Source organism: Mus pahari, chromosome X (genome assembly GCF_900095145.1).
Source record: "Mus pahari chromosome X, PAHARI_EIJ_v1.1, whole genome shotgun sequence".
Classification (NCBI taxonomy): domain Eukaryota; kingdom Metazoa; phylum Chordata; class Mammalia; order Rodentia; family Muridae; genus Mus; species Mus pahari.
In genome coordinates this window covers 38,875,536-38,894,200 of record NC_034613.1, presented here as the reverse complement: position 1 = coordinate 38,894,200, position 18,665 = coordinate 38,875,536, and the positions used below count along the sequence as shown (strand labels likewise).

The 18,665-nt window shown below is 44.7% G+C and overlaps 1 protein-coding gene across 2 annotated transcripts in view; it reads right to left on the bottom strand.

Moving 5' to 3' along the window:
• Positions 1 to 18,665, bottom strand: part of Xpnpep2 (X-prolyl aminopeptidase 2) — a 29,571-nt gene that overhangs the window by 2,901 nt on the left and 8,005 nt on the right. For both annotated transcript variants that reach the window (XM_029534211.1, XM_021188115.1), the window contains 16 exons: positions 17,723 to 17,786; positions 16,652 to 16,756; positions 16,333 to 16,419; positions 15,225 to 15,371; positions 11,917 to 12,018; positions 11,221 to 11,302; positions 10,744 to 10,939; positions 9,798 to 9,887; positions 8,915 to 9,024; positions 8,217 to 8,294; positions 6,735 to 6,806; positions 4,985 to 5,045; positions 3,824 to 3,893; positions 3,177 to 3,281; positions 2,751 to 2,810; positions 1,985 to 2,061 (listed from right to left, as the gene is read on the bottom strand). In XM_029534211.1, the coding sequence (XP_029390071.1) occupies positions 1,985 to 2,061; positions 2,751 to 2,810; positions 3,177 to 3,281; positions 3,824 to 3,893; positions 4,985 to 5,045; positions 6,735 to 6,806; positions 8,217 to 8,294; positions 8,915 to 9,024; positions 9,798 to 9,887; positions 10,744 to 10,939; positions 11,221 to 11,302; positions 11,917 to 12,018; positions 15,225 to 15,371; positions 16,333 to 16,419; positions 16,652 to 16,756; positions 17,723 to 17,786 (1,506 nt within the window). The remainder of the gene's footprint in view (positions 1 to 1,984; positions 2,062 to 2,750; positions 2,811 to 3,176; positions 3,282 to 3,823; positions 3,894 to 4,984; positions 5,046 to 6,734; positions 6,807 to 8,216; positions 8,295 to 8,914; positions 9,025 to 9,797; positions 9,888 to 10,743; positions 10,940 to 11,220; positions 11,303 to 11,916; positions 12,019 to 15,224; positions 15,372 to 16,332; positions 16,420 to 16,651; positions 16,757 to 17,722; positions 17,787 to 18,665) is intronic.

Here is an 18,665-nt window from a genome sequence, read left to right as displayed (position 1 = left end):
ACACACACACACACACATATATATATATATATATATATATATATATATATATATATATATATATACATGTTTTTAAAAGTCACACAAAGTGGATACTATGATACACATGTCTCTGTACCTTCCTCTACTACTTTTATGTAGTGCTAAACCCAGGGGAATGATATGCTTTGATTTATACATGTTTAAGAATGTCATTGAACATTTTTTCATATGTGTCAAATTACTGTTCATTTTATTGAACTGTCTCTTCGTGTCTTTTGCTCATTTCTCCCAGTTTTGATCTTATTGTTTTTGATCTTTACAGTAAATTAAGAATATTCATCCTGCCGGGCGGTAGTGGCACACACCTTTAATCCCAGCACTTGGGAAGCAGAAGCAGGCAGATTTCTGAGTTTGAGGCCAGCCTGGTCTACAGAGTGAGTTCCAGGACAGCCAGGGCTACACAGAGAAACCCTGTCTCAAAAAAAAATCATCCTTTCTTTGTTGCACTTAACTTGAAACAACCTTTTGTTTTGTTGTTGTTTTGTTTTTAAAGATTTGTTTATTTTATATATGTGAGTATACTGTCCTTGTCTTTAGACACCTCAGAAGAGGGCATCAGATCCCATTATAGATGGTTGTGAGCCACCATGTGGTTGCTGGGAATTGAACTCAGGACCTCTGGATAAGCAGTGCTCTCAATCACTGAGCCATCTCATCAGCCCTTGAAACATCTTTTGATTTTGGCTATGATATGATTTTTATACAGACTTTTTTTTCTGGCTGTCCTGGAACTCACTTTGTAGACCAGGCTGGCCTTGAACTCAGAAATCCACCTGCCTCTGCCTCCCAAATGCTGGGATTAAAGGTGTGCGCCACCACCACCCGGCTAGACATTTTCTATTCAATTTAGTTTTGAATCCTTTTCCTCTGGGTCTTTTCTCGAAAGGTCCTTTTCCACTTGGGATTATAAATGAGTTTATTTAGGTTTCCTTGTAGGCCTTAGTGGTTCTATTGTTCACCGTGAAACTTCAGTTCATCTGTCAGTAGGAGGAGGGAGCCAAGAGCGGGTAAGGGGTATGTGCATATGATCAAGGTACATGGTACCCCCGATTTCATGCAATGACTATGTGATAACAAACCCTTTTTGGTTCATCTGGGATTTTCTTTTCTGTAACAATGATGACATTCTGTTTACTCCCCACAATGATTAATCGTTCATTGCCTTGCCTATTTGTGAAGTGATTTCTTTTCTCTCCTGTGGTGAAGCACCAGCTAACTCCCCATGTTTATGTGAATTAGAGGTTTATTTCTGGACTGGCTGTTCTGATTCATTATTCCCGCTGTCTGTTTCCTCTCCAGTGCCACCTTGGTTTTGTTGTGATAGTTTATGCTTGGCTTGGATAGGTCTGGTTTTCCCTATTGCTCCTCAAGCTTTCAATGTTTTTTTTTCCCTAGCTGCTTTGCGTGTTTATTTTCACAAATAAACTTGACTATCGTCAGTGAAGTCACAAAACTATCCACTTAACAGTGAAATTGAGGTTGTCTTGAATTTATAGATCAATTTACGGAGAATGGCATTTTCATAATACCAAGGCTTCCTCCTTGAGAGCACCATTTACTTAAATCTTCTTTATGTCCCTTAGCCGAGTTTCTCTGTGTAAGTCTTTTAAAGTTTATATCCAGGTATTTCATCTGGTTGGTTGCTATAATATCAAATCTTTATTTCTAACAAGCTCCCCTGGGGATTATTATGTGCACTAGGAACGAGTGATTTAGGGCAGGGATGCTGATTCACTTGGTCTGGAGAGGGGCCTGGCACTGATATTAAAAAACAAAACACAACAAAACCCCTAGCTTCCCAGATGATGCCAGTGTGCAGCCTGAGAAATGGATTTATAGAATTCTTGAGGACCCAAGGAAGACTCTTTTGGTCTTCCTTACTCCCATTCATCCCAAAGACAGAATCATGCTGTCCACATGTGTCTAGTCCATGGCACATTACCTTGGTCTTTGCTTCTACCACAAGGGCGACATCTTCAAGACGAATTCCAAACTCCCCATCCTGGTAGTATCCAGGTTCTGAGAGATATGTGTAGAGATGCTAGTGATATTAAGTCACGGGAAAGACAGACCCATTCTCAGGTTGCCTATGCCTACCCACAAGTAACTGCAGAGCCTGGCAGCTTTGCCGCCTGTGGCTTTGGCTCTATCAGCCTTACAACTTGTTAGATGCCAGGCCTCAATTCATCTCTGGTAAAACTTGGCCTCACTTTCTCTCCTTTGTTGTCTAGTAAGGAAGACTGGAGCCTACTTGGGGCTCTAATTTCTGTGTGCCATTATCCTATCACGCCAGCATTTGACAGACAACTCCATAGTCTAGGTATCCACTTGGAAGCCATTTCCCAAGGATAAAAGGAGAGTTATGAAAAGCTAGGATTATTGGCACATGGTTGTAATCCCAGTACTGAAAGGGTGGAAGTAGGAGACCAGAAACTTGAGGCCAGCTTCAGCTATATAATGAGTTTAAGGATAGCTGTGCTATATAAGATGGTTAGAAACAAAACAGCAAAAAAGAGGGTATGGGAAGAGGGACTTGGAGGAAGGGTGTAATAAGCACTTGGGTCTAGATTTGGGAAAGAAAGCAGTGGTAGAGCCCAAGCTAAGCCACAGCTCAGCATGCTCCCTAAAGTTGGGTGCATATGACTGTACTCCCCAGATAACTCTACTCTGGGACTGGGTGGTGGGGTGGAGGGACTCAAGAACCATACCAATGGAAGTGAACATGCCCTTGGCCATGGCAATGTTGTTAGACTGGAATCCCACTGGCCCTGGGAAGGAAGATATAAGCATGGTTTTAGCTCTCTGTATCACAGCTTGGAAGTGAGCAGATTCTGGGGAAGAAAGGTAGCTAGAGGGAGGGTTCCTAGGTATCTCTAGAAGAACTTGTCATATCTGGACACGCCAGACAGACTTGGCTTTTTCCTTCTCTGGGGTATATGCCATTTGGTCAACAGGCCTTGGTTCTCTCTGGAATGCCCACTGGCAGTATTCTTCATTTAGTGCTTGGAGCATCCTTACCCATCTGGTGACCTTGGGTGGGTCATACTTTTTTGGAGGGGTTGGTAATTCCATGGTGGTGGAAGGCTCTATTTCATAGGAGAAGGTCAAATAGAGATGGCCGAGGATATACTTACACTCATGCACACAGAGGAAGTTGCCAATGCCATGGCCTGTCCCATGACCATAATTGAGCCCAACTTCCCATAAGGCTCTTCGGGCAAAGGCTTCCACCACTCTCCCTGAAAGGGAAGAGATTGTTTCCAGTCCATTGGCTGGACCCTAGACTCAACATTTAGAGTGGTACCTGAGGATAAGGGCTCTTAAGAGGATACTGGGGTGGGATGGAGAAAAGCTGATGGATGAAAGTAGGAAGTGTCTCTCTGATAAACTCAGCCCAATCCATCACTATCTTGAGCACTTCATACATTAGACTCATTATCTGAACTGATGACTCTACTGAAATGTTTCCTCATGACATAGGCCTTAGCACTTTGACAATAACATCCTCCAAGAATTTGTATAGGACGTCTGAAGCTCACACTGACTTTCCCTGCCTCTGAGCAACAGCACTGGATTAAGAGGCAGAGGACTTGGGTTCAAGGCCCAGTACCCCCCCCCCACTAACCCTATGTAGGACCTTGGACAAATCCTCTTTCCTGGCTAGACTTTCTTCTTTATGTGAGGGGGATGGGCTATCCCACTGCCCTCCCAGGATAGCAATCCAAGTCCCATAAAATCAGAGCCTGAGGTGCCTGGGTCCAGTTCATTTTCTGGAATCTACCTGATGTAGCAGCAGGAAAGACAAGTCTGGACAGATCGATGTTTCCCATTAGCACTCGAGTATAGGCCTCCTGGTAAGGAAAGGGGAGGAAGAGGTGATATGGAGCACAAGGGGGGCGGGCAGGGGAATTTGCAACTGCTTGGTCTTAGAGCAGATGGGAATGGAGGCCTAGGATAAGAGTAGGAGACACAGTCTCATGTGCAGTCACTCAGGTTTTGGAAGATGACCAAAGGAAGGTGGGGGAAAAAGGTGTTCCCAAAGCTGGGGTCAACTCCATGTGCTTCTCTTAGGCTCATAACAGGGGTCATTGTCATGTGCAGAGGAAATATAGAGGGTAGTGACTGAGTGGGTGGCAGGCTCAAGTCTAGAATACTGGCTTGGCCACTCATGGACTTTCTCCCTCTCTATACCTTGGTGTCCTTATATTTAATAGGATGCTAGTGGTACCTGGTTGCTAACGTAATAGGATAAAGTAAACTGACAATGAGCAGAAGCCAGGGAGCAAATGCTCAAGCAAAGTTAGCCTGCTTACTCCTATATTCCTCACAGGTAGCCTTGTAATTTGCTATGTAGCCAAGGTTGGCTTTAAACAGTGAAAGTTTCTTGTCTTAACCTCCCCAGTATGTACTACCATGCCTTAGCAACTCCCTTTAGTTTTCCTTAAGGTCTGAAGTGTGGGTTGGGCCTGATCATGTGGCAGAGCAGGTTTCCTGTTGGGGAGAGAGATGAGCAGTGAGTGGTGACCTGTTCTGGTCACTGCTAGTGGCCATGTGGTCCCGTCCTTTCCCCACACTCCTGCACTGGCTTGCCATTTGGGGCCCTGGGGAAACAGACTCCCCAACAGGCTAGTAGTCTATGAGTTCCCAGAGGCCCACACAACAGGGTTCCCGTTCTGTGTTCCTGGTCTGCTGGCCACATCTTAGCAGCTCCTTGGCCAGTGTCTGTACATTCATTCATACATGGACACGACAAGAGGATGCACATGGCCTGAGGTCTTGGTGGAGGCTCAACTTTGCATTGGCTTTCCTGGTACTTGTGTGACCTTGGGAAAACTAAATCACTTCTCTGGGCCTCGGTTTTACTCATGTCAATTTGAAAGGGCTCTTGATGAGGTGATCACTTGGAGCAAACTGAAGGGAAAAATTAGGGTCCAGTACTTACCTTTTGGAAGGCAGTAGGAGTGCCCCAATGTACTGTTCTGGTGATATCTGTGGTCCCATCCCTGTGGAGAGAGGGAACTAGTACATCTAATTCTGCTGAGGACTTGGGTGGAGGGCCCAGGGCCATGGCCTTCCTGTGTATTTTCTATTGTTTGTTTCTACTGGGCTTTGAGTGACTGGGCTGGAATAGGACATGGGAAAGCGCAAAAGGAAGAGAGAGAACTGGGCATGGTGGTGCAGGCTTGTGATCTTGGTATGCAGGAGGAAGACTCAGGAAGATTGTGATGGCAATGCCAGTCTGGGTTACACAGTGAGATCGTGTCAGAGAGAGAGAGAGAGAGAGAGAGAGAGAGAGGGGGGACAGAAGATAGGTACCACCATCAGAATCATATCTCAGCATCCATGTAACAAAGAGACTTAGTAGAGTTCTTAAGGTAAAAGTCACTATGTTCAGGGCATTGCCTATCTCTGTCTGTCTGTCTATCTATCTATCTATCTCAATAAATTTCAGATGGGAAGACTGAGGTTCAGAACGGTGACAGTACCCTAACCTTTCCACAGTCATAGCCATTTACCATTTATAGGACACTTCTGCATCTCCCCACAGAGGGCAACAGAGCAGACCTCCTTATTAAAGATGAGGCCACTTAAGCCATTAGGCTGTGAGGTCATCTCCTTCCCCAATATTTGGTTAAAGCCAGGCTGGAGAAAATGCTGACTCTACATAAGAAGCTCTTGATTATGAACATGGCTTGGAATTCCATGAAAGTGAGGACAGAGCCATCAGGTCCAACTCACAATCGTTAGTGGTAGTGGTTCCCCCAGACAGGCACTGCGCATGCCCATCCCATGGGGGAGGCATGGAAAAAGGGTCCCAGGACTCTGGGGCTTCTTGAGAGTAGGTCATGGGGCATGGGGAACTTCTTCCTCAGGAGAGAAGAGGAAGTGAGGTGACTATTTCCCTACCTCACCCTCTTCTAAGCATGCCCCAACCCAACACGCCCCCACAAATTTTCTTCCTCTTTACGGCCGTCTCAAGTTCACACAGCATCAAACTAGTGATAAGTCCAGGCTGCCAAACTGAGCACATGGCAAGCTGGCTCCTCAACAGGTGTGCTATGAACAAGAGCCTCTGTCCTCGGTGCGTCCACCCTTTCCACAGGATAGAAGTTGGGAAACCCAATAAAACTGCGAATGATTAGCCGCACATTTCAAAAGAATATGATTAGCTCATTAGGCATATTGTCACACTGGACTGTGTAGGTTGACACTGTACAAAAGAATCACTTCTAAAGGGCTCTGTCTTTTTATGTGCCTCTATCTCCAACCTTACATGGTCACTCATCTTAGCACAGGTAATGAGCTGGGTTTAACGACTCTGATGTGAGCTATGTCTAGGGCTTGCATGAGTGGGTGAGAATATAGGTGCTCGCTTTTGTGTAGCCAGGCTGATCTGTGTAAAGAATTTGCAGACTTCAAAAAAATTTTCCTTAAGAAAGTCCAGTCTTTTCCTAATTCTCACCCAGGTGCTGCATGAGTGCCCCCATTATTCTAACCTCTGTGTGTTTTCTACTGTGCAGATGCCCACAATGGGAACACGAGAAGGCTGCTCAGGGCTTATTCAATATAGTTCCCTGCTTTAATCAAATGAAGACCTATGACTCAGGAAAGCCAGCTTCAGCCAGCCTCAGGAAGCCCAGAATGTCTGAGCTGAGAGCTAGGCCAAGGCACAGTGGGGTGGGTGTACATACCAGTATTGCCCCCCAGAATCCACCAGGTACATCTCATCTGTGGACAGCTTACGGTGCAGCTCTTTTGTTGGGCTAGGAATGAAAACGAATATTGAGAGGAGAGACTCTAAACCCTGCAACTAGGCAAACAGGGTGGAGCTGAGGCCAGGGGCTGAGGAGAAACAGAACTCCCTTTACTTGGGGGCTAGCCTTCCAGGCTCTCTGCTCTGGGGAAATAATCTCTACACATCTGCCCCCATCCCCCCACCCTGGGAAGCGCTTGGCTCTGACAGCAGCTGCAGCCGCTGTCTTAGCACACTTCTGTTTACCCTGCATATGGCCAAGCAGGACTTTGGTCCTTGGAAAGAGTTTCAGAGGCTTCTTGGTTTGGCCATCTCTCCTCGCAAAAGAACAAACCCACAGAGGCAAGAGGCTTGCACAAGGTCCACAGCAAAGCAAAGAGGTTCCAGGCCTGAACTCTCTTTCTCTGTAAGTTCTTGATATGTCCAAGAGGGCCCCAAGGAGCTAGGGCATAGGAAGAGAGGGGACTCTAAGAATAGGGCTGGATAACAATATTTTAGGGGACTGAGGTATATCAGCTCCACCACTCTCGAGCTTCCACGGGCATCAGAGAGGGGGAGGCATCAGAGAGGGGGAACTCTTAGACATGCCAGGTCTTTCTCTGGAGGGCCTCTGACTCCTCTTTTGTCAAGTTCAGGACAACTTGATGCATCTGGTTAATTTAGTCCTCCAAATTTTATCAGGCAAGCCTACCATGGTTTGTTTTCTGTGAGACCAAGTATTTGACTATCTTATATTTTGCACTCACTATGGTTGACAGAAGCTGAATAGACAGTCCTTTTCTCTGTGGGGTTTTGTGTGATTGTATTCATGCCTGAAATCACAAATTGCTAGCCTGACTGAGTTATGAAGCAAACCCCATCGCAAGCTAGCTGTGGTGGTGCTTGTGCACACCTCTAATGCCAGCACTTAAGTAACAGAGTCGGGAAGATTAGAAAACCTAATCTTGACTATGTAATGAGTTTGAGACTAGCCTGGGCTACATGAAACACTGTCTCAAAAACAAAAACAAAAACAAAAACAAAAACGAACACCACCACCACTACTACCAACAACAAACCCAAACAAACCACCAACCAAAAAAACCCAAGCCAATAAAACTATAATAGATAACAAAAAATTTACAGAAAGAGCTTCTAACAGAATCCATGCTTTCCTTGAACCCTAAAGACCTCAGAAGCACCCAAGCACTCCCCCAAATTCCTGCTTTTTGAGAACAAAAGCCATACTCAGGCCTATTAATTTCAAGGAGATTCCAAATGGCAAAGGAGTTCCTCCCTTGACCACCCACAGTCCTGAAGGTCCCAAACCTTAAATGTTGACTCAGTGCTCAGAACATCCCCTTTCCAACCCAGGTCTTCTCTACTCACAACCATGACCCCTGCTCACAAGCACTGTAGAAACTTCTTTGTTCTGAAGTACCTGTAATGGGCCAGGGCGGCATTCAGGCCACTAGCAGAGATGGTTTCAAAACTGGGTCCAGAGGAGAAGTTTTCATTCCTAGGCAAGGCAAGGTAAGGAATGAGCAGAAAACAGTCCAGGGACTAGACTGTGACTAGGACATGTCACACAGCAAATGCCCAGCTGCCTTCACCCCAACCTGACTTCATTTACCTCTCCCTGCCCCACCTCTGCCAGCTTTGTCCTGTCACATGATAGAGAGAACACTCAAGCACAGAGAAGGATGGATTATGGACACCAATTCTTGACCTTTGTCTCTACTTTACTTATGGGAGAGAAGAAAGGTAATTCCCTGTATCTGAGAAACATCCCACCCGTGTGCTATGTTTTGCACCTCAAACATAGATGCTATGCAAGCTGCCTCAAGAAACCTTCTGTCTACTGGAAGCTCCTAAGAGTCCCAGGGGCCCCCTGGCCTAAGCAGGCCTTTCCGAGGGAGAACAAGCTGTGTCTGAGGCATTCGCTAGGGGGTGCTGTTGGGTTGTCCCCGCTTTCAGCAGGGCTGGAGAATATCTTCCAACACCCCAAGCACAGCTCCCAGACCACCCACGAACCTGTCAATCTCACTTCCAAATACAAGCAAGAACTTTATTCTTCCTAAGGGGACTAATTACTCTTCACTTCCCCACCCCCGCACCAAAAGATAATAAGTCCAGTACCGTCGTAACTCATCAATGTATTCTGCCCCAGAAAATTCATCCACCGTGCCTTTGGGCACGTTCTTCTCCAACCAGACCAAGTACTGGATCAGAGCCACAGCGTCCCGTACCTGAAGCCAGAAGAGTGACTAAGGCTGGTCAAACTGGCAGCCTCCTCGCTTTAGGGAAGACAACCAGATAGCTGCCCTGGGACTGAGTGCTTTAAAAACATGACAGTTTTACTGGCTACTGGATAGCAAAAGGATTTTCGTTAATGTTTATATCTAATCAGAGTGTGCTCATGTTTTTAAAAGCCTTCTTATCTTTAGAAATACTCACTGAAGCAGTGACAGTTGAAATGATAGAATATGTGGGATTTGCTTTAAAATAATCCAGCAGCAAGGGGTGGGACAGGAGGGTCATGCACAGGGGTGGGGGTGGGGGTGGGGGCGGGGGTGAGGGTGGGAGTAGGGGTGGGGGTGGGGTGGGGGGTGTTTCAGATGAAACAGCTTTGGGCAAGACTTGATTATTGAAGCTGGGTAATGGTGACATAGGGAATCTTAGGCTATTTTCTGTTCTGTAGTGTATGTTAATTTTTTTAAGAAAAAAATCTTTCAAAATAAGGTCTTTTATCCTAATGTCTAAAAAGTGAGCCATCCTCTTGCCAGGCAGGAAATTGTTACACCTAACACTTATTTAATACAGGCAGTGTTCAAAGCAACACTTATTTAATACAGGCAGTGTTCAAAGCAATGCAATCACCACATGTAATATCTACATATCTATATAAATATAGAGATATTTGTTGTTTCTTGCTTTTTTTTTTTAAGAGTCTGCCTCAGGCATCTTCTGTCTAGGAGGCTAACCCATCAAACAGACCTCCCAAAGGGCCATATGGACTTACATGGCTGGTCTTCAAGAGGGCCTGTTCCTTGCTGTTCTTCACAGCCTTGATTAACATCACTGGGGAGTAGGTGTCTGTCACGAGTTTCTCCTGTTGAGAATAGGGACCAAAAGATGCACTAGATGTATTGTCTAAGATAAGCAGTGCTTACAAAAGACAGAGAGCAAGTCCCAGCTGGGGTGACACTGTTAAGACTTGCTTATCTCTTTGACCAGGACCTCTCCTTTGGCTACTTTCTGGATAGGCAGGTCTTTCCTATTTTTTCTGCATATAGGTTTCCTTGGTGAGCAATGTCCTGGTACCAGCAGTCAGGCCTGGCATGCTAGAGTCCACAGGTTGTTTTAGCAGTGAAAGTTTCTTATACACATCAGAGAGGTTACCAGCTCCCAAGCATAAACTGTCAGTCAATGGACTTCACAAGTGCTATATCCTTGAAGTCTGCAACAACTCCTATAAGGGTTCAACTTCATTACCATTTTAAAGAAATAGAGATCTAGACTGACTGAGCTACTTGTCCAAGATCATTGTACGGCCCTTTAGAAAAAGAGCTCAGATCAGAATCAGGTTCAGATGGCTCTAAAGCTTCTTCTAGACCAGGCTATATTTTGTCCAGCCTCCTCAAAAACATTGTCCATGGGACCTGTAGACAGACACCCTTGCTGCCGCTGCCTCTGCCTCCTCCTCCTCCTTCTCCTCTTCTTCCTCCTATTTCTCCTCTTCCTCTTCCTCCTATTTCTCCTCTTCCTCCTTCTTCTCTTCCTCCTCCTCTTCCTCCTCTTCCTACTCCTCCTCCTCTTCTTCCTCCTCCTCAGTCTCCCATCAATGAGGTCTACACGGGTACACAGTGCACACTAGCTGCCTGACAAGTTGGTCCAATAGCGGTGGGGTCCCATTTTGACAGTTGTTATACCTGGAGCAGAAGGAGGCCAGTGACTGGCAAACCTACCTTGGGTATCACTTCATAGACCCCATAGGTGGTATAGCTGAGCCCAATCAAGATTTTCACATTGCCTGAGGCATAGGCCTTCACACTGTCACGAACTTGACTGTAGTCCTCAAGTTGCACACACATGGGTAATGAGCAGTTTGTATTCAGGTACTGCAGGGTCTCGAGGCTAAAGCGACTCTTGTTGACAAACAACCTATGTGGAGAGGGAAGACCAGGAGGGTTCTGAGTGCTTACCTACTAAGGAGAACACATGGAATTGGAGGCATGTAACAGGCTTTTGATTCCAAAGGCTCACAGGAAGCCAACATAGAGAACCAGGGGATTAGACTTGGGTTCACTGGGACCAGAAGTCAAGGGGTCATCTAGTGGTGGGTACCCAAATTTATGAGTACTCTGAAGGCTGTGACATCAGTGGCACAGGATAGGGTGGGAGTTAGAGGAAACTCACAACATTAAGCCAAGGAGAAGCTGTACCTGATGGAGGAGTTTGTGAGCAGTGCATAGGAGTAGAAGAAGGGGTTATAGGGGATGTCACTGCTACGAAGGTTGAAGAGCCCTGGAAAAGAATTGATAGTATTGTTTGAGGCTGTTCTGGATGGGGGACATCATTTATGACACCTATGTTCCACTGTTTAGTTTGGCTTCAAGATTACTACTGACAGCAGCCTCTAAATGCTTCTTAATCTTAGAGATCATCGAGATGCTGAAGAGAGCTATAGATGCCTCCCTCTAAAATGGAGATAAGTGATATTTAGCACTCAGTGTGGGTACATCCTCTAAATCTCTGAAGTTCAGCCATAGGAATTGGACAGAAAGCCCTCAGTCATGTGGGGACAGAATAGGGTTACTCTGGGTATCAAAGCTGGCCTGGATGGGCTGCTGGTGGCTTTGTGGGCCTTCTTCCTCCTAAGAAGACATAAATACCCTGTCTCTCTGGCCAGTACATTTCTCAGGTGGCCTGTGGGCTTACCCACTTGCTTGGAGCTCCCTGGCTTCCTTGTTCTATAGCCCCAAACAGCTGCTCTCTTCCCCTCTGAGTTCCCACAGACTATGATTGTGGAGCTCACAGGAGCTGGTGAATATGTTGTTGTTTTAGGAAAAGCTGTATGTTGCAAGGTCTAGGAAGCTTGGGACTACCAGAGTCACCCATGTTCACAAATCCCCACTCACAGGCTGTCTCATCAAGTGCCGATAGAAGGACCCCAGTTGGAGTCTTGGCATGGTGCTCCATGTAGCTTCGGACAGTGGATACTTTTTCCTGCCAAGTGCTCCCTAGAAGCAAAGGAACCCAAAGAAAGTAGAGTGACATACCTCATTTTTGGCATAGGGATCTGGGGAAACTCCCTAAGAATAGTAGTTTTCCTTTCTTTCTGGGGAGGATATGGAACCAATGGCCTTGAACATTGGGCAAGTACTCTATGATTGAACTATTCCTGTCCTCTATATTTCCCAAAGCAGTAGAAATTTATCATCAAACAAGATCTGACTTGCATTATTAATGACTTGCCTCTTAACCCAGATGGGGCTTCAACCATAGTCCTGCTATTAGTAATTGGATGTGGTGGTGAGCAAATCACATGACACCTCCATGCCTCATTTTGCACATCTGTTAGATGAGGGTGGGTTGGAACAGTAGTATTTAACTCAGTAGGTTCGTGTCAAATGGATAGATATTTATAAAGCCGGAGAAAGGCATTTGCTAAGTCTTATATTGCCTTTTTTTTTTTTTTTTTGCCCTGTCAATAAACACATAGAAAGAACAGAAATGCTGCTCTAGAAGGACGAGAGAGAGGACCAGGTTTGTGTTTAGCTTTGCCCAGCAGTAATTCCAGCACTCAATAAGCCATGGATATTGGACTAAGCACTTCTTGTGTGTTGTTTTAATTCTTGCATGTGCCATTTTACAGATGTGGAAAGTGCGGCTTCAGACAGGTAAAGTGAGTTGCCTGGAGTCTCCTAGCTTAAGAGGTACAGCTGGGACTTAAACCTATATCTGTGTGATGGGCCTGGCCCACATTCCAAATCTGCACTAATATTGAGCTTTCTTCTTAAAGTTTTTCAGTCTTTTAAGTGGTCTTTAACTTTGTCCAGTACTTTCCTTTCTAGAGTACATATATCTTGGTTCCATGAGTTCAGTTTTCATCTCCTTTTCTGCCTCCTGCAAGGCATTCAAAGTCTTTCTCTAGATAGTACTAGGGAAAAATTGGCAGAATGTCATAAGCATTAAGATGCCTACTTGGGCCCAGATACAGAAATGATAACTTAATGCTATTAAGAAATTTTATGCAAATGGGAAAACTGTTCAACTAGAACCAAAAGCTCTGGGTATGATATACTTATAAGGTTTATTTTATTCTGATAAAACAAGACATTTTAGCCTTCATAAAGTACACAATTCAGCTGGCTTTCAGTATCCTCACAGTGTTGCACAACCATTGCCAGTATCTAATTCTAAAACATTTTCAACATCCCCAAAGGAAACCTTGTACCCATTAAGGAGTTCCTCCTCATTTCCTCTCCTTCCAGCCCCAGGAAATCACTAATCTACTTTCTGTCTCTATGGATTTGCCAATGCTGGGTGTTTCATATAAGTGGAATCATACAAGTTGTGGCTTCTTTCACTTAAAATTATGATTAATATTCATAAGTATTACTTTGTATGTTGGCCCATGCCTCTATGGGAGGCTGAAACAGGCGGATCACTGTGGTTTTGAGGCCAGTTTGAGCAATATAGTAAGTATAATATCAGCCTGGGCTACGGAGTGAGATCCTGTCCCAGAAACAAAACAAGGTAAAACACCCAAAACCTTAGAACCCACAAAAGAAAGATGTGTAACTACAATCCATTTGGAGAAAACAGAATCACACACAAATGATCTGACATGTGAGTAGCTAACATTTCCTGTGCCAGCCACAGCTTGCCTTTGCCTCTCCACACACCTTTAACGCCTAGACGTGGCTGGAGAGGAACATTCAGTTTTATCTAGGCATCTTGAAGTTGAACACTGTTCTTTGGCTTCTGGGCTAAGCTCTGATTCCAAATGGCTTTTCCTTGAAGACTAATGACTCCTCAGCATCTTCTAGCTTATGGGAAGTGACCAAATCCACGTGAATTCTGTCTCAATCCTTGATAGTCTTTTTTCCCATGTTATCCTCACCTTTCCCTGGCATAGTGGAGGCCTTTATATCTGAGTAAGATGAGTGGTATTTATGATCAAACACTCGTAGATTGCAAGTCTTGTTAGAAACTAAGTCAAGGTGCACAAAGAAGGATTCTGCAAGTTACACTGGAACAGATAAAAACTTGGACACTGCTTCTACTTGTTTCATCATAGCCACAATTTTGAAATTTCCTTCTCACTTTCTCCACTCCTTTCTAAATCAGAAATAATATGTGGATTTGTGTGTGGAAAGGGGGTTTTCAGATTGCTCAATGTGACAAGAAATGTAACTCCATTGGCCCATTCAGAATTTCCAGGGAGGTTAGTGACCAAGACCCTGATTTATGATAGGTCGCCTAGCCCTGGTCAGAATTCAGTTATTGCTTACAAGAATCATAATGCAAGCTGCACTTTTATATCAGACTAAGATAATTCCAATGAGGTCTTGGTTACAGATGCTAGACTTTTCTGGGTCAATTAACCTTATTTTGTGGTCCAGCCAAAACCCTCTTCTGTGCCACAGACTGACACTGAACTTAGTCATCTACTTCTTCTGTCCAAGTCAGTTCTGTCCAAAAATCTAAATCCTTCATTAGAGCAGAACCAGAAGTGAAGGGCTGAATGAGTCCGTCAGTTTCCACTACTAGATAAATGACTATGATCATGGGCTTGTTCTTTTAAGAAAGGGTTTTTTTTGTTTTTGTTTTTGTTTTGTTTTGTTTTGGTTTGGTTTAGTTTTTTGGAGTGGGAGATAGAGCAGGGTGATGGGCTGGAGAGATGGCTCAACTGTTAACAGCACTACCTGCCATTCCAAAGGATGTGGGTTCGATTCCCAGCACCCACATGGCAAATCACACCCATCTGTAACTTCAGTCCCAGGGGAGTCTGATGCCCTTTTGGAGCCCCCTCAAGCACTGTATGCACCTGACTACACAGACACCATACAGGCCAAACATCCATACACAAAAAAAAGTACAATGGGAAACTTTTTTAAAAGAAAGGGTTTTTTGTTGTTCCAACTTTCTTTGACTCTCTTGTTCCCTCCTTTTCTGCTGTATCTTTCTTCAAATCCTAATACTGCTTTTTTCAATATTTTCTAAATATAGCCTGAGCACCTTTGGACTCTGTGAGGAGAGAGAGAGAGAGACCAAAAAATGTGCATTTTAACCAAGCATAGAAGGTGGTTTGTAAAACATTACTTTGTTGCCTTGGTTAATGATGTTTTCAGGGGAAAATACCATCAGCAGCACTGGGGATTGTGCTGGTAGGGACCCTTGTTTGTACAAATTCAGAAGGAGAGTGGGTCTATGGAATCACCTGTAAATTCTTTCGGCAGGGCATAAATGGGTTGGCTTGGCACTGGGGGCCTCTCTGACCCCCATGCCACATCAACAAGGTTGGTTGTAACCGATAACAGGTGTCTGCTGGAGTCTTGGAATCCTTGATCATAATTTTTCCAGGAATCTGCAGAGATAGAAAGGAGTCACTTGCCCCTCATCCATTTGCAACTCAGGGAAATCTGGTCTAGGCAAAGGCAGCCTTCCTTGCCCTTGCTTGGCTCCTATGTCTCCATAGCCTGGCTGAGGTTCCAGCCCTCTGAAATGTATACCTCTCTTTCACAGTGCATCTTCTATCTGTCTTTGTCTGCTTCCCAAACCTAATTGTCCCACTCCTGCCTTGATGCTGTCCACTGTCAATTAGCTAAGTTTGCATTTCTCGGCCCCGTTCCCTGGCACAGTGCTAGGGATTGAACCCAGGACCTTGTGGATGTGATACAAGTACTCTACCACCACACATTGTACCCGTGACCCTAATCTGGTCTTTTTAAAGTGTCAATGATTGGGGACAGTCCTTCTGAGGTACAAGCCATTTTTATTAGGCTATAATGTCATCATTCACAGCATTGGATAGGTCAACAAAGAGGTTAGTTTGGAAGTAGGAGCCTTTCAATGTACATTCATGAAGTCTTTGATGGTATAGGCTATCCATCTGTCTGGGGCCCCAGAACTTTGGGGAGCTATATTCCCTGGAACCCTGATTTGCTCAAAGATCCTCTCTATACTTTTCACTCTTCTAAGATACCTCCCGAAAATGTTTTCTAAGAGGTCTCAATTACCATGATTGGTAGACTCCAAGACCCAGAGGATGGTTCTGGGCTCAAAGATATCCCAGACCTATTTATTCACTAGATCTTAATTATTCCAAGTCTTCTAGGTTGGCTTTCTGCATTCATGTTTTTACAAACATTTTGATTCATTTTTAATATATTTTAATTACACAATCCATGAATATCACTTTGTTACAAAATATTTCTACAGACGCAACTTCAAGAGCCACCTCTCCCTAAGCAAATATGTGTGCCTCCCAAGAGGCTGAGCCACCCTTGTGGTCAGTTCCCACAAATCCAGGGACTAAGAAAACATACCAACAGAAAAGAGGAAGGGGTCGAAGCCCACGTTCTCTCCATCAGGGACTTCAGCTAAGATCCAGGCGACAATGGAAGAAATGCTAACTGAAAGATGGAAGGGAATACAAAAGTAACTTCCCAGAGTAGAGAGCACCAGATGCCGTAGACAGACTTTTATCTGCCACATGTGTCTGCCTCAAAGATCAGGAATGCCCTCATATCTCCTGAACTTCCCACGGAGGCCACACACCACTGGATAGACACCCACTCACCTGTAGTTCCCCAAACCTAGTCTAGGGTCCAAAGCTGGGGGAACAAACCTACATGAGCCTTCTACCTTCCTTGTGTAGCTCCCAGTTGCAGTCCATCTGCCTCTCGGCCTGGGTCCAGTAACGACTATCGGTCCAGACAGCTGCTTTCCTCATGGTCACCACAGCAGTACCTGCAGCAGAGTGGAGAAGTCTAGAGATGAGGATAAAGATGAAAGTGAGGAATACCACTTTGTTGAATGTGTAGTGTAGTACTGGCTCTGTCACAGGGTCTCTAGAATGAATTTCTCTCCCCCATTGGCAGGAAGGGAGCTCTGTAGGAGATGTTAAAGGCATTCTTGTCTACAAAGGGAGCTCACTGGGCAAACCATCTCTGCTTTGTACTCTTGGTTCTTAGAGAGGGAGGGCCTTTAGAACTTTAAGTAGGAAAAGAATCTGGTTGATTCCCGACAGTCCAAAGGAACTAACGCTGCACATGTGTCTTCTCAGGAAAGATGAGGTGTGATGAAACATCAAACTAGGTGACTACCTGAGGACTAACGGGGAAGACAAATTCAGCAACTGTGGTAGAGAGAGTAAGGGCTCACAGTGTGGGAGGCAGAGCACCTTGAGGCCCAGGAAGGAATTTGTGAGGGTCAACAAAGGAAGCTGCCTTTCATTTAAGGGAACAGGATCAGGAAAAGAAGGCCCTTCAGAAACTGAAAGGAGACCTCATTAAGAGCCATGTTTATGTCTCATTTGGCCATGTAGAGTGATTTTTGTAAAAACATCCTAAGAGTAAAACTTTATCCCCAAATGAACTATTATGTAAAAAGAAGAGCATGCTTTTTATCAACAGACGTAGAAGTAGCAATTGCTTCAGAAATCAGCCCCAAGGAGTGCTGTGCTAGGCTGGCTGTGGCAGAGGCAGCAAAACCTGGGAAGGAAGCCAGGGGGAGGGGGCAGCTCCTGTGCAGAAGTGTGGCCAGTGGGGTATGAGATATTTGACCTGGGGAACATGCTAGGTTTCTGAGGGGTGGGGAAAATGAGAATGGGTACCAGCCTGTGGTCTTGGATGCTGGGGAACTGGCTGTCCCAGGTCCTCTATAACCAACTCAGGTCTACCAACAGAAGCAATGAAGGTAGATAATGGCTCTTACCTGCAGACCCTGTGAAGCCTGAAATCCACTCTCGCCTCTTATCAGGTTTGCCAATGTACTCACTCTAGGAAATCAACAATACCATCATTAACTTTCTTCACAGACTCGAGTGCCAAGTAGAAGGCCACAACTACATCTTGGATTTTTCCTGTCTTGCCACACCAGGAACTTTTTTCCCCAGGAAGTCTCTATAGCTCCTTCAGCATGCTGTCTTCTTTACTTTTCAGAAACTGTGTCTCTTGGGGTATAACATCCACAGTCTAGCACTAGACTTGATTACACCAGACTGTTCTGCAAAATTTACCACTGTGATCATAATGCAAATTCAGTATGGTCATGTCTTTTGGTATTCCCATTAAAATATCATGTCTTCTTTTTCAGTCTATTACACTACATTGGGTACTGCATAAATAACTTTTGCATAGGGCTTTATACATTGACCAGTTAGACATCCATATCCATGGATTCTGTATCTGCAGCTTCTATCAACCTTGGCCTTGGTCAAAAATATTGGGGGGAAATGGCACTGCATTCAATGTATACCAACGTCTTATCATTATTCCCTAAGCAAAACAGTATGGTAACTTTTACATAGCATTTGTATTGTGTTAGGTACTATAAACCTTCTAGAGATGATTTAAAGCATATAGAAAGCTCTGTATACATTATATGCAAACACTATGTCATTTTGTATGCAGGTGTTGAAACATCCTTCTTTTGGACTGTCAATACAAGATGACTTTATGTTAGTTCTCATCATCCTTGAAGACACGTCATTGTTATTTTTGCTGAAAGGAGCTTGAATATTTAGTCAAAGTTCTTATGCATCCTCGGCAGGTCAGAAATTAACTGAAGCAGATACACTGACTTTGAAAATGCCTTTTTCAGCTGGGCATGGTGGCGCACACCTTTAATCCCAGCACTTGGGAGGCAGAGGCAGGCA